Source organism: Panthera uncia (genome assembly GCF_023721935.1).
Source record: "Panthera uncia isolate 11264 chromosome B3 unlocalized genomic scaffold, Puncia_PCG_1.0 HiC_scaffold_1, whole genome shotgun sequence".
NCBI classification, from domain to species: Eukaryota; Metazoa; Chordata; class Mammalia; order Carnivora; family Felidae; genus Panthera; species Panthera uncia.
This window is the reverse complement of record NW_026057582.1, coordinates 59,979,141-59,995,205: the sequence shown is the minus strand read 5'-3', so window position 1 is coordinate 59,995,205 and position 16,065 is coordinate 59,979,141. Positions and strand designations below refer to the sequence as shown.

Below are 16,065 nucleotides of genomic sequence, written 5' to 3'. Positions count from 1 at the left end.
CCTTCCACACATATTATTGTTGTCATAAATTCATCACCGGGAACTATAAAATAGCCAAATTGTGAGTTATTAGGAAGATGGCTTTCAACAAGTAGCTGAACATTGAATAACTCGAATTCATATTTTAGTAGCTGGGCTTGGGGAATCAAAAGGGTTTTTGTTTCCAGATTTTCCTTTATGAAATAACTCACACACTTAAGTATAATAAATACTCTCACTTACCAATGCTGGTGACAGTGACACATATCCTAGCAATTTCTTGTACTGCTCGAAGGTGAAAAACTGTGAAATAAAACCAAACCCAGAGATTTATAACAATTTCCTGCAACAAACCCTTTAATTGACTCAAATTTCTTTAGTCAATCATTATATTAACCAGCATTTTAGAAAATGATAAACCATCGAACATAGTTTTTAATCTGGTCTCGGGTAGTTACTATTGAATCTTACTTTACCATTGGCATTTTCAAATGCAACTATAATAACCTACAGAAGAGCTGATGGAATCCTTTATAGCAGTAAATGAAGCATACAGCTTCCATTTACCATGACCATTTTCAGTTTCCCCAGACATCAATAGACTTCTTTTTGATGGCAGTGACTCAAAATTATAGGCATAGAGACCTGAAATCTCTGGTCTCCTATGTTTTCTCTCTGAACTGCTTTCCCAGTGAATGCCCAATTTTCTAGCCCACTTGTAAAAGACATCCACTTCTCATCTTTAACTTGAATTTATATTGCTGTGTATCTCTCTTGTTTCATGGAATGTCTAAACACTCACTGATGATGAAGACCGCCTGGTAAAACAGAGAAAGACCTAACAAGGTCAGCTTGTCCATCCTGACTTAAAGCAAGACTGTCTTCAACGTGAATAAAGAAAGAACACTGTTTATTCCTTCCTTTAAAATTTGATGATGATGAAGATTTTGTATATTCCTTCATTAGGTAACATGTAATAGAATTTTCTCTGCAAATAAATTTCTATGGAGGCAAATCTAATCAGACTTCATACAATGTTCCCCAATACATTTCTCTCTTCTCTTTCTATACTCTGCATTTTGGGCAACGACTCTGCTTGATCATGATGTTTTGCTCCTGGGTGCTCTTTTAGGTAGCTGCCTATATCACTGATAGGGCACAATCTTAGGTCCTGCTAGGGTCTGATTTTTAAGACCCCAGAAATGGCATGGTCTCAAGTGTCTTCTACTCTATACTTTATAATCCAATAAAATGGGGGAAGGAAAAAAAGTGGAATTGGGGGTTAAATAATCCTCTGTTGTTAGAAGGAGGTAATTCCATAAACATGGCTCCGTGAGTCGTTGGGTAGACCTAAAATCATTTTATCACTGGATAGATTTTGATCCTTTTAAAGACTTAGGAATGACTTGTGTCATGCTTCTATAGCTCAACTATGGATGTAGACTTTTGGAAGGAAAGTTGTTGTCTTAGGCTTTAAAGATAAGTTTTTTCCTTCATTTTTTAATGGTCATTATCATCACTATTCTTTGACAGTCACCTTGGTGGGGTTTGAGGGGAGCAGTCCTGGGACTGAATCCTGCCTATGCTACTTAGCTGTGAAAGCATGGGCAAGTCACCTGACCTTTCTAGCCTTGGAGAACACAAAACTTACCTTCTAGAGTATTCCTTAAATAATAGAATTTAAGCGGCGCCTGGGTGGTGCAGTTGGTTAAGAATCTGACTCTTGATCTCGACTCAGGTCATGATCTCGCGGTTTGTGAGTTCAGAGCCTGCTTGGGATTCTGTCTCTCCTGCTGTTTGCCCCTCCCCCACTTGTTCTCTCTCTCTCTCTTCCTCAAAATAAATAAATAAAATTAAAAAAAATAACATAACAGAATTTAAGTAAGGTTTTATGACATGCCTGGCATGAAGAGGACTTTTAGAATATCCTAGTTTTTATTCTCTTTCTTTACTTTGACTAATAAAGAAGCCACAGATCCTTAGTATCCTTAGTTATTTGTATCACCCATGATAGCCAGCTGTGGTCCAGAAAACATGCTAAGGCCTTTGCATGTGCTACTGCATCGAACCCATACAAACCGATCAGGCAACAGGGTATAGTAAACTATGATTCTCATTTTGTAGATACATGTCCTGCAGCTAGTGAGTGGAAGGACTGACACTCCCCTCCATAACTGCAAAGCCTGTGTATACTCTCAACCACAATACGTGCTCACTCATCGCTGAGCCGTGATTGTTGACAGTTTGGGATTCTCTGCCCTTGAGTTTTCTTGCTGTTGAGGTCTTGCCTTCCCTGACCCTAGAAGCCCACAGTCCCTCAATGCAGAAGATTTCAAACTTTTCTGACCACAATCTAGGTAAAAAGTATTTATGTAACACTAACACACATACACGCGCACACACACACACACACACATACACACGCACGTGCACGCACGAATGCAGTATACGCTTATATTAACTGAAACAAAATATTGCTATAAAACAATGTTTACCCCTTCACTATGTGTAATGCACTATGTTTCTATTCTGTTTCATGAAAAAAAATTCTGGTCATGACCCATTAAATCTAGTAACCCACTAAGTTGATTTTAGGACTCATGTGTCATGGCCCACATTTGAAAAAACTGAACATTGGGTTCAAGGAAGTTCTGGGATGGATGGACCTCACAAGAGGCCTCACTACGTGGTTCCCTTCTGCTGTGAGGAGGTGGTTTTGATTTTTGTCTTTCTTCCTTCCTTCCTTCCCTTCCCTCCCTCCCTCCCTCCCTCTCTTTCTTTCTTTCTTTCTTTCTTTCTCTCTCTTTCTTTCCAATTTTCTGTAATTACGAAGGATTAAGGACCATATTGGGATCTCAAGGGAGAAGTCTGGGGATATGGACTTGGCCTGTCACTGTAGCAATTCTCACAGGGAATCCCAAGTCTATGTGTTGGGGCAATTTTAGGCTCTTCATTTCCCCATCTCTAAAATTGTTTTTAAAAACCAAACTACTATTAATTAGCTGATTGGTGCTCATCAGACTTTTCTGGAAACTTTCAGTGAATGGCTAGGATGAAATGATTCTGGTTCCAGAGAATAAAGAAGCCCCATAGATCATAGTGATGAATTGTTAATGTACTGAATTCAAAAGTAATGAACAATATATTATCATATATTCTAATAAGCAGATAGTGCTTCAAATAAATAATACAGGATCTTAAGGAAGGAAAAGCTAAAATCTTTTAAAACAAAGTTTCAGTAATAGTAAAATTATGTAAATGTCATTACTACAGTGAAACCAATATTTACTAAAAAAAACATTCATTCATTCAACAAATATTTACTGAATGTCTCCCATGTTCAAAGATTAGAAGATATCATGCCAGAACTGTATTCTTAGGAACTAGGAGATTAGCTATTATTTTAATTCCTCTCTATACAACACTACTGCTTTATGGCTTTCATGATACTTCTCGGTAATTTCTCATTCACAATACTGATCAATGCATAGATGTGATAAAAGTACCCTATCATGTGAGATATGAGGTTACCCTCTAAGGATGCAATTAGGGGGGTCAACATGTAATAAAGTTACCTCCCCAAAGTCATACTGAAGTGTGAATAAAGAGTTTTGAAAACATTCATATCCAATCAAGTTTTTGGGAATTCTGAATATAAAATCTGGAATCCAAATGAATTATGTCATTTATAACCTATGTACTGGAATCAGAAGTTGATAGTCTCACCTAGGGAGAGGGGCACAAGCCATACAGTCTACGGAGAAGTGTCAGGTTGTGGTTTGGCAGGGGAGGTTGGTACCATTTGCCTGGGTGACACAGCCCTCCAGCACTTTTCCCTTTGCTTTATCTCATGCTCACTAAGCAGTCTGATGACTAACCTGACCTCCCAGGTATTCTGTTCAGGGATGCAGTTCAATTACATGCAAACAGTCTGATCCGCTTGGATCTTGCTTTTAACTACCTAAGCAGTGCTCAGACTAGGGCTGATTATTCCCCGCTATTGAGGCAAACCCCTTCTGAGTACTCCTCTTAATGCCCTGTGCATTTGGAGGCCCTTCAGTTTGGCTGGTGGAAACAGGTACCATTCCCAGCCCTATGTGCTTGCCAAGCACTGTTCCCCCTAATGCTCTGTACATCTTTCCCAAGCCTTGCTAGTTTTCTTACATGCATGTACTCATCGGTTCTCACCTGAGTATCTACAGGGTCCCTCTGCAGGTCATAGGAGCTCTCTCTTTTTCTGGTACTCTGTCCTGTGAACTCTAGCTGCTTTGCCCTCTCCAGCCCATCAGCTGTCTCTCATCCCAGGGAGTACACTGGGCTCTCCTTACATCTCCCCTGCATGACCTAGGTCTGGCAAACCTCTCAAGGCGGTAAGTTGGGGCAAACCATAGAGCTCATCTCGTTTGTTTCCTGTGTCTCTGTCCTTCCTTGTCTGATGTCCAGTGTCTTGAAAATTGTGGTTTCATATATTTTGTTCATTTTTATTGTTGCTGTTTCAGGCAGGAGAGTAAAATCTGGTCTCTGTTACTCTATCTTGGCTGGAAATGGAAGTCTTGGTATTCCAGAGACTGAATAGTAGACATGGGAATTTTGGGGAATAGGATAGGAATGTCTCCTGTTATAAATCAATACACTTTTTGTTTCTCTCTATATATGTTTCATTTGTGCATCTAACATTGACTGAGTATCCAGTATGTGTAGACACCATGGCAGGTGTAGGGATCGTGGTGAACAGCCTTCACAATTTATATTCTTTCATGAGTCTGGTTAGTATTAGGCAATCCTTGAGAGTCTGTTCATGGAAAAACGGTGTTTCTAGACTTGTGAATCTCAAGACCAGACCCTGGAACCTGGAATGTGGTGCTTCCCATGTCCGAGGGACCAGTTGGTATCTTTCCGAGGTCTTTATTTCCTTCTGCTAACTGCAATACTAATTCTGTCTTAATTTGTGAAAGGGGGAAGTTTGATTTATTTAGCATCGATGAGTCTTCTTATTTTAATGATGAATCTCATTTCAAAGAATAAAGTACAGAAAACTTAACATTATTTCTGATTATAATAATGATTGTAATTGAAGTTTCAGTACCAAGGAATACATACATACATATATATTCACAGACCATATGTACATATACATATGTATGTGTGCATGCGTGTGTGGGTATATTTATATATATACATATATATGGTCTCTGCATATTTTTTCTGAAGTGAACTTTGATGATATACAATGAAGCAGTTTATGATGTATGAAATCATTACAATCAGATGATCACTTTTCTCACAAATTCTAAGATAAATATCTATAAAACAAATGTTTTCATGAATCGTATTGAAAAACTAGTGCTATCCATCTGGCAAAGATACACTTAACTCCAAGTTATACTTAAAAAGCCAATGCACTTACCATATGTCTCAATAATTTTAAGGTAAAATTGACTTGAAACAAGATGTCTGGGACACATATACCATATCCAGTTGCCCAAAAGTTCATCTGTTAACCATTGTTCTGGCAAGGAGCATTGCTTTTTTTTTTTTTTTAAGTAGAGACTAACTCAGTTTTGTAAAGCTCAACTTTTTTTTTTCTTACATAAAAGACTGTTCAACACTGATAAACTTTAATCCCTTTCAAATTTAAATTAAATTTGTCTCCAATATACAGTCTTAAGGAAAAATATTCCAGGAAAAAATTTAAGTATAATTTACTCCATTTATACTGTAAAACACTGAACAAATGAATATATTATTCCATGGAGACAAAGTGACTTTCCTTTTGAAAGGAACTCCGCTCTGTTTGTTTACTTGGGCAATCTTTTATCAAGTGAAGCCATTTCATAATTCAAGTCAGCCCTCTTGTGTACTTTGGTGAACTTCTTCCAGATTCTTTACTGTGATTCAGATCCTTATAATGAAATTTGTGTTGAAGTAATAATATAAGATCACAAAAAGTACGGCAACAAAGGGGATAAATTTATAGAGAAGTATGTTTTAAAGCTTTGTTTTCTAAATTCTAGACTCGAATTAAATCCTATTAAATTACTATTTTGACATAATGTAAAAGTTTGGTGTCTGCATATCTGTTATTTTCTCCTAAATGTTAACTTACCCTCTTACGTTACTGAGTAAAAGTATATAAACTGTCCCTTGTTACCTTTCAGGAATATTGGGAATACATATTGAATAATGTATGTGAAAAAAGCTTTATGTCATTAGTTGGAAAGGAAGTCTTTCGGTCTAAGTGTATGTTATCCTTCTTATGGAAAGACAAAGCCGTATTTGGTGATGTCACTGGTCTGGGAGAGGGGGCACTGCCAGCCAGAGTCACTGTGATCAGGAATTCTATCCGAGAGAACATATATCAAAGACTGATCAGATTTAGTTCTTTCTACCCTCGGGGTCCTGCCAGATCTCCATGTTCCCATCCAGATACTGAACCAGTAAGTAGTACATAAACCTCCATAGTTATGTGGTTAAAGAATGGAAATCGGCGTAGTGGAAGTAATAATTTTGTAAAAACCAGAATAGAGAATTTTAACAGAGGAGACTGGGGTTGGGAGGCGGGGAGGAAATGAAGTTAGCATGCCAAATAAATGTGTTATACGAGAATCATATACAAAGAAATATACTCTATTAGTTTGCTCTGTTCATAAAATGGAACTGGTTTAGGGAAAAAGGTTTTTCTACCACTCTTCCCTCCTCTCCCTCTCTCTCTAATAATTATTGCTCCCAAGGAAAATTTATGAATTGCTTTGAAAAAATGTCCAAGCTATTTTGTGGCCGCTGTGGTTCAATTACATGAATTTCATTCACCACTGTAATTTTTGTATAATTTCCTCATCAGAAGGGAGTGCCTTTACCTGAAAAAAAAAATCCACAAACCAATATTTGAGAGAGTGACCACACCTAATTATAATAAAAGTTATGTTATAATTTCCACATTAAAATTTTTACCATCTTATGTTCAGTTCACATTAATGTCCCATAGTTTGTTGTGGGATGTTTTAGGGCTGAAGGTGTTACTGCAGTCTATTTTCCCTTGGTGGAAAGGTATACAGAGCTTACCTTCACTGCTCTTTTTGGTGTTTCAGCCAAGATGGGTGGCAGAATTCCCTTGTAAAAACCGAACAGCCTATTGGAGAAATAAAAGATTTTATGTAAAGGAACCAGGCAACAGGTAATTCTGCCTTTGTTTATGGACAAAACAACTAATCTTAAAGTATTCCCAATTATTCAATGTAGGACCCCAATCATGAAGTCCTCTCTTGTTTTAATTCTGAAGTGCAGAGATTATGAATTCTAAATTTTTTAGCACTATGAAATTCAGAAAAATAGATGATACTGAGACTGGAATCCCTAGGTACATTGCTAAACACAACAATGAGTTGTACCTTACAGATGCACTTGACCTTACTCACTGTAAGCAATCTTGAATTTTTTTCCCTCAGTTGTATGGTAGGTAGCTTCAAGCTGTCAACAGTTGTGCATTTTCTCCCTTTTTACCAAATGAGGTTAGAGTTATACCTAAGACCTGAGCCCACTAGACCAGAAATTCCTGAGCTACCAAGGGACACAAATCCTTAATTTTAGCTTTACTAACACAAAGGAACTAACAAGCTCTATGGCCATGGAATCTGGGCTCCCAGCCTTGTCCTGAGTTAGTCATAATTTTTTAACTTCCTTGATGGAGATAGAAGGTCAGGGACATATGTTGCTGACAGAAGAAATGTCAAACTTGCTTGCTGACATGCAGTCTTAACAGTACCCGAGATGACACTGTTGTTGCCAATGCTGAGGGACTTGTCATATATTCAAATGTTTTTAGAAACAAACAAAAAAACAAAACCAAGAACGAGTGCCATATGCTTAATATAAGGTTCATAAAATGTCACCACTTATTTCATATTAGATTTTAAGATCCAAAATTTTCAATTTTGTCTGCCTGGAAAAAATTATATATGCCATACACTCATTTCTTTTTTTTCTGTTTTCTGTTTTCTTTTTAAGTAGGCTTCCCGCCCAACATGGGGCTTGAACTCATGACCCTAGGATCAAGAATCAGGTGCCCTACCAACTGAGCCAGCCAGGTACCCCTGCCATTTACTCACCTTAAACCTGAAATACATAAATAGAATATTCCTCATTCTTTTCTGAGATAATCAGTTTTCTTTCTTTTTTAAAAAATATCTTTTAATGTTTACTCATTTTTGAGAGAGAGAGAGAGAGAGAGAAAGAGAGAGAGAGAGAGAGAGAGAGAGAGCATGAGCGGCAGAGGGGCAGAGAGAGAGGGAGACACAGAATCTGAAGCAGGCTCCAGGCTCCAGGCTGTCAGGGCAGAGCCAGAGGTGAGACTTGAACCCACAAAATCATGACCTGAAGTGAAGTTGGAGGCTTAACTGACTGAGCCGCCCAGGTGCCCTGATAATCAGTCTTCTTGATGAACCCATATGTGAGTACAGAAAAGGGCAGGACTCAAGTGTGTGCATTTTAGGATGTCCATTTAACATGGGTCTGGAGCTTCTCTGACCCTTCAAGCTTCACTGCAACTTTCTCTCTCTCTCTTTTTTTCATTTTTTAAAAATGTTTTATTTATTTTTGAGACAGAGGGAGACAGAGTGTGAGCAGGGGAGGGGCAGAGAGAAAGCGAGACACAGAATCCGAAGCAGGCTCCAGGCTCCAAGCTGTCAGCACAGAGCCCGACGCGGGGCTCGAACTCACAAACTGCAAGATCATGACCTGAGCCACAGTTGGACGCTTAACCTACTGAGCCACCCAGGTGACCCTCTTTTTTTTTTTTTTTTTAAGTTTCTTTGAGAGACACAGAGACAGAGCAAGTGGGGGAGGGGCAGAGAGAGAGGGAGAGAGAGAGAATCCCAAGCAGGCTCTGTGCTGCCAGTGCAGAGCCCCACTTGGGGCTCAAATACCCAAAACCATGAGATCATGACCTGAAAGGAAAACCAAGAGTCTGACACTTAACCAACTGAACCACCCAGGCATCCCTCACCCCAACATTCTTACATTGGGTTCTGCTTCTAGCTGTGCTTCTGGAATAAGAAAGTTAAATTATTTAGCCTAATCCACTTTGCCACCCAAACCAATGTGGTGAACTCTTGCTCTTCCTTGATTCACTGGCTTATAGAGCATACTTCAATTAGGAAAGCAAAGGGCTTGTTTTACAGCTTCTAACTTGATAGCTCCTTGAGGGCTGAGTGTGCATTAGTGTGCTTACCCCCAGAGTGATGTGTATATGTAACCAGGACACAAATGTTTGTTAAGCATATGGATTTCATAAAGAGGAAGAAAGGAATCAAATGATCCCCTGATATGGGCTTCTCTACCCTCTGTTTTTTAAAAAAAATGTTTATTTGTTTTAGAGAGAAAGAGAGAGAGAGAGCATGAGTAGGAGAGGGGCAGAGAGAGAGTGTGAGAGAGAATCCTAAGAAGGTTCTATGCCTCCAGCACAGAGCCCAAAGCTGGGCTCAAACCCACAAACCATATCATGACCTGAGCCAAAATTAAGAGTCAGATGCTCAACTGAGTTGCCCAGGTGCTCTGTCTAACCTCTGTTTTTGACTTAATGGATAGTGTTAGATTTATGAATAGGAAATAAAGCAGACACGTGATTTGAAGAACCATGGAAATTCATACTCCTACCTCCTTTCCATTCCAATTTCAACTACTGACACCTGAAATTCACTTCTAAAATTTAACCATTCTTTATCATTTAAATTTCATTAGATATTAATTATCACATAATTTTCAGCATGAGAGTGACTAAGCATAGCTTTGGTCTTCCTAGAAGGTAAATGTGATTTTCTTGAGCAGAAGTTCTATATTTCTTTTTTTTTTTTTCCAATATATGAAATTTATTGTCAAATTGGTTTCCATACAACACACAGTGCTCATCCCAAAAGGTGCCCTCCTCAATACCCATCCCCCACCCTCCCCTCCCTCCCACCCCCCATCAACCCTCAGTTTGTTCTCAGTTTTTAACAGTCTCTTATGCTTTGGCTCCCTCCCACTCTAACCTCTTTTTTTTTTTTTTCCTTCCCCTCCCCCATGGGTTTCTGTTAAGCTTCTCAGGATCCACATAAGAGTGAAACCATATGGTATCTGTCTTTCTCTGTATGGCTTATTTCACTTAGCATCACACTCTCCAATTCCATCCACGTTGCTACAAAAGGCCATATTTCATTCTTTCTCATTGCCACGTAGTATTTGAAGTTCTATATTTCTAATGAAAGACATTAGTTCTGTTCTTTCTGTGCTGAGTTTTCCATATCTGGAAGATTATGCCTGGTTTGGGGGAAAAATTAAGAACTTTGAAGTAAGTAATGCTTCCATAACTGAGTGTTCCTGTTAATAACAGAGGTACTTGAAAACCCATAGAACAGAGAACAGTTATAGGAAGAACACTTGCTCAGCCTGGAGAAGAACAATCATAGGGAGAAACATAATGAACGTGATGATCTCTTGAAAGGTGAGCATGCAGGAATGAGATCGGATTTTTCTGTTTGTTTCCAGGTGGTAGAACTAGGACCAACAGGTGGAAGCAAGAAAAGACAAATTATTGGCCCAGTAGGAGCTTAATACAAGGAAGTACTCCTAATAGTCAGAATTATCTGGACATAGAATGGTCTCTCCTGAAAAATGATGAGTTCTCCTTCATGGTATGTGGTCAAGCAGTCTGGATGGCCACTTGTAATGGATGCCAGAGATGGGATATACACAGCAACAGATGAACTTGCTCACCCTCAAGACGGGTCCACTCCAACCCTCAGATTTTGTTGTTCTAAGAAAAATAACAGGAGGATATGGGAAAGTGCTTTCCTGAAGAGAAAACCCTGCCTTACTTCAAACTTTTGCCTAAAGTAGAGCACTGCTTCTCTGAAGGAGGACAGAAATCTTATAAGTAACACAGAAGGTCTTCATTTTAAAAATGATGGGAGAAAATATTAAAAAGAGGTGTAAGGCAGGAGGGAAGAGAGGCAGCTGGGAGAACCATAAGGATTTAATCCGAAAACTGCTGGGAGGTCCAGAGCCCTCTGCTTCAAGTTGGCGATGCTTCCTTGATGTGCCCTCCTTCCCTTCTCTCTGCTCAGTTCCTTTCATGTGTAATCATCCTCCACCACCCCTACCGCCTCCAGCCATCCCACCATCCTGAACTTTCTAACAGCGAATGAACAGTTTTAATGGGAAATTCTTAAGGACCATCTTTTGCTGGCAAATGGGAATTTAGATCTATTTCCTTGCATTGTTTTCACAGTATATCCATGCAATAGTGGACATCTATGGATTAGTCAGGCCGGCACCTCTTCTGCTGAGAACTGCCCCGCCCAATTTTTTTAAAACACTGGAAGCAACACATTAGTACAGTATGACACTGCTTGTAGGCAGCCATTGATTGGGCATCTCACCAATGGATCCAAATGGTATTCCATCTCTTTGCCCCCTGATCCAAGCTAGACCTAGCAGAGTTCTTCAGGATTTGGGAATAGAACTGAACAGGTCAGTCTCGCCCTGTGTGGTTGACACTCCAAGATACAAAGGTAGCATGTCGATGGTACTCATGTTTTCTGTCATTTGGAGGAGGTCAATCTGCAGTGATAAAAAAGAAGGAAGCTACTGTTCAAGGAAGCACGGAAGCAGGATGGAGAACAGAAGATCTGGTACTGTGAGTATGACCCTGCCGCCAGCAGCTCTTTTTCTTTTTTTTAAACACGGGCTTTATTTTTTCCGGGGGGGGGGGAGAGGAAGAGGGGGAAAGAGAGAGAAAGGGTGGGGGAGAGAGAGAGAGAGAGAAAGAGAGAGAGAGAGCGAGAGAGAGAGAATATCCCAAGCTGGCTCCACTGTCAGCACAGAGCCTGATGTGGGGTTTGATCTCACGACCCTGGGATCATGATCTGAGCTGAAATCAAGAGTCGGACGCTCAACCGACTGAGCCACCCAGGTGCTCCAAGCATTTCCTTATGCTTAGTTACATCTCAGTCCTTATTGAATACTGGCATTTCCCTTTGCTTTTCATTCTTTAAGATACGCAGTATCATTTAGAATAAATTCCTTTTTTTTTTTTTTACCTAAATTATTTTGAGTGGGGTTTATTATTTATAACCCAAAGTCCTGGATCCAGAAAGTAAGTTTCATGACCCCTACAGCCAAAGTGGCTGCTACAGCATCTCCATACCATGCATGCCCTCTCACATGAAGAGCCTTTTTGTCAGTGAAGATTGGCACTTGGGCCAATCAGAAGAGTCACACCCAAAATTCGAAAAGGAGAATGTGGTAGGCAAGGGCTCAAGCTGATGAGCTACTTTTTTACTTGATTAGATAATTACTGGAAGTTTTCCTAAGGTAAGGTATGGTATACAGATTCTAAGAAACAAAAAGGAATTGTAATGTTTTATGAAGGAGATAAACTTTTTTTTTCTGCCAAAGAACTAATCTTTATACCCACATGTACTATTCACTCTGCCAACTTTTTCCCGTGTTCATGTAGTTTTGGCTGCACTCTACAGAGCATGTGGCTTACCAAGACAATAACTAGGGAAGTTAGGAGATTTGTGCCACCAATAGCAACATGCTTTATCCGGCTTACTTCTCAAGAAGCAGGCTGACACATCCAGTCTTCTCCCCAGATGAAGGGAAACTGAGATTCTAATGTATATGTAGCATCAATAGCAGTCCTTTTTCCTGAACAGGTAGGAAAGCCACTATTCTGGCTTTAAGTTTTGACCAACATCAGGCCCACTGGAGAACTCTTTGGAAGAGGCATAAGAACCAATGTAAGACCTCCCATAACAAAGCAGTATGAACTGTATGGCAGCCCTCACATTTTGTTTCTCAAAGTTGTTACTTCCAAAAGTTGTGAATTTGATTTTACACATCCTGTGTAGGAAAATGTTGACTTGTATGTTTATGGACTTTTGTTGATATTGATACAAGTAAAAACAGCCAAAATTCGTCTAAAGCTTACTATGCAGTAGCCACTCTATTAAGAATAAATGTATGTAGGCATATGGGCATATTTTAACCTCATTCAACTTTCGTAACAATCCTTTGAAGGAGGTATGATTGGTTACTTTCTTCATTTTTCAGGGGATGCCTGCTGTCACATCACTGCCAAATAGCATACAGTGACTCAAATCAAGTTCTGTTGTCCTCACAGTCCATGTCCTTGACCATGGGGCTACACTCTATTACAGTTTTTCTTGAAGTAAATTTGTTTTTATAAACATTTTTGAAAAGTTATTTCTGTTGTAAAATGTCTTATTTTAGGAAAAATCAGTTTTTTAGTCCCATTTCCACTCAGTTCTGTTTTAAAGTAATGTGGATCACTACCTGCATAACCGATTGATTTAGGCTGCAATGCACAAGATCATTTTTTGTAAAAGCTTTTGAGTTGTTGATGAAGCATCTGCTAGTTGGACCAGATTTAGGAAAAAAAAAAAAAAAAGTAGGCCCAAGGACGAATGTTTCTCCCCGCAGGATAAGAGGCATACCAGGATGATTCTGTCAGTGTGGGAGAAAGACAATACTTCAGTAATAGGAGAAAACATTGAAATATTAATACTATGTATTAAAGTAAAACTGTTATTATCCAAAAAGTCAGTGGGGAGCACTGGTGGTTGCTCACCCAACAGAATTCCCTTGCTGTTCCTTGGGGTGCAAGTATTCACCATCCTCCGCACTCAGGCAAGAAAGCCCTTCTGTAGTCCAGGGGTGAAGCAGAATTCTTCAAGCTAATCACGGTGGTCCCATTCCCTTGCTAGTGAATCCTGTCACATCCATGGACATATGATCCAATGCTAGCCCATGAGACCAGTGGTGGGAAGAGAGGAAATGTATGCTGGAAGTCTTGGATTTCCAGCCTAAGGAAAAAAGGCACATGGAAAGACAAGTCCCTCTTTTCTCCTTGTCATTCTAGCTGCAGGAGATGCCTGTGTACTGCAGTCAAATGAGATATCATTGCCCACAAACTGAGGAAGCCAGCACAAAGTTGGAAAGGACCTGGGCCTCAATGACATTATTGGACTGTTGAATCAACCAATCCTAGGCATCTACCTCCAGATTTCTGGTCACGTGAAATTAAAAACAAATCTTTACTATCTGAACTGCTTTCAACTACATCTTCTGTTAACCTACAGCTAAAAGCGTTGAGAAGAACACATACAATGTACTTTTGGTCTCCACTAGCAAATAGCCTTTGACACCCCCATATCTGAAAAAAGTCTTAAATGGTATTTCTTAAGTCATAATCATAGTGAAGGTGGTTGTTGAATGTTATGCAAAGCATTTTGAAGGAGCCTGTGAGAACCATTTTGAGAAATGGTTTTAAATTCTTTCAGGAGCCCATCAGACATTAGAACCCTATCCTATTAGGATGGTTACCTATGAGAGAACCCCATACCACACATGGAATAAGCTCATAAGCAAATATCAGGATGGGGTTCCAGGTCTCCAAAGCCATTAATGGTGGTTCATATACTAATGAGAGTTGTTGTTCAGAAACATAAGTAGACACAGAGTACTATGATATTGGATCACATTTGTTTTTCATTGTATAATCAAAACAGGCCTTGTATTACTTATGTACATCTATAAAACGAAGATCAAAACTAAATTGCACGTGTTCTTCTCTCAAAGACACAGCTCATACATAGCTTATTTGAAATGCAGATTTGTGCCAAACCTCACAAAATAATTTTACCCCTCATTTCCCCCACCCCCATTTTTGAAGTGCGAAACTATTTAGCATATTGGGTGGTTCCAAGGTCGCAGACCAATCAATGAAAAGATGTTGATTGCTTGAAGCAAGGAGATGTGGAATTTCCTTTGAGTTCCAGTTTGTGTCCCCTCTTGGTGGTTCATTTGTGGCAAGTCACACCCTTGAAGAAGTCTTCCTGCTGTCTCTCATTAGTAGAGTCTAATTTTAGGTTACCTTGTTTAAGGTCCAAACTTTAGATGCCCAAACAGACTAGACAGATCCTTAATTAAACATCTTGTACCTGACAACATCTTTAGACCATTTGGATGGCTGAAAAAAAGTTACTGGCTCAGTCAGCCTGAAATCTGAAGACTTTGTGGTAAATAGTGGGTAGACAGGACAGCGCTTAACACTCTCAAAATTTGACTCAGGTGAAGAAACCAAAAAGGAGTGGAAATATCACATATTCTGTCTGCTCCTCCTTTTTTCCTTGAGTCACCCCCTTGTTGGTTTTGCTGTTTCTTTCTTTCTCTTTCTTTCTTTCTTTCTTTCTTTCTTTCTTTCTTTCTTTTTTTTTCTAATTTAGCATGTAGAAAATGTTTGTTTGGAAGTCATTTGTACCATGCACTTGGATTGTTCCTACAGGCAGGCTGGGAAATTTCCGAAGTTGCTAGGCTAGCAAGCAGGATTTTGGTGTTAGGAAAAACAACATGGGATCTTTTCTTCTTTGTAGCTTCCAAGGAGAAATGGAGGTATGTAGCTGCTTCAAAACTGACCGTTAGAGGGAGTTAAGTCCTGTTGTCCTTCAGAAAGGCTATCCTAAAACCCAAGTGACAGATTACTGAGAAAAAAGAGTATAAGAAAACCGTGAATAAAATGTCTTCCTGCCTAAGAGAGGAAAAGATTGATGTATGAATCTGCTGCCCATGGAAACGGAGGCGTTTCCTGGTTGTCAGAGACAAAGTGCTTTGGGGTCCAAATTGCTGAGACTCATAACCAACGTCCAGCAACCAGAACACTGGAGGCCAGGATCGAGGTGCACATCACCCAAGCCTGAATAGGCCAATTGGAAATGATTTCCAAGCTCTAAAGCCATTTTCAAAGCCACCTGCAGCACACTCACACGCGGCATGAGAAGGATGCTTTCACCTGGATCCCAGTTCTTTGCCAAAAACCTGGCATTCACCAAGTGTCCAGAGCAGCAATAATAGTCACCGGTGAAGCATGAAATAGGAACGACAGGGAAAGTGACACCAGATCCCCAGTTGGGGAAATTGGAAAGCATTAACACGTCTGTGTACCTAACAGAGCACAATTACTACATTTTATTTTGTTTCAACAGTCAGAACTTAAATGAACATCACCATTCAGTTCTGTTCTGGGCA

General features: G+C 39.6%; 1 protein-coding gene across 13 annotated transcripts in view; it reads right to left on the bottom strand.

Moving 5' to 3' along the window:
* Positions 1-16,065, bottom strand: part of SLC25A21 (solute carrier family 25 member 21) — a 483,599-nt gene that overhangs the window by 52,553 nt on the left and 414,981 nt on the right. For all 13 annotated transcript variants that reach the window (XM_049611607.1, XM_049611614.1, XM_049611618.1 and 10 more), the window contains 2 exons: positions 7,042-7,108; positions 223-282 (listed from right to left, as the gene is read on the bottom strand). In XM_049611607.1, coding sequence (XP_049467564.1) covers positions 223-282; positions 7,042-7,108 — 127 coding nt within the window. The remainder of the gene's footprint in view (positions 1-222; positions 283-7,041; positions 7,109-16,065) is intronic.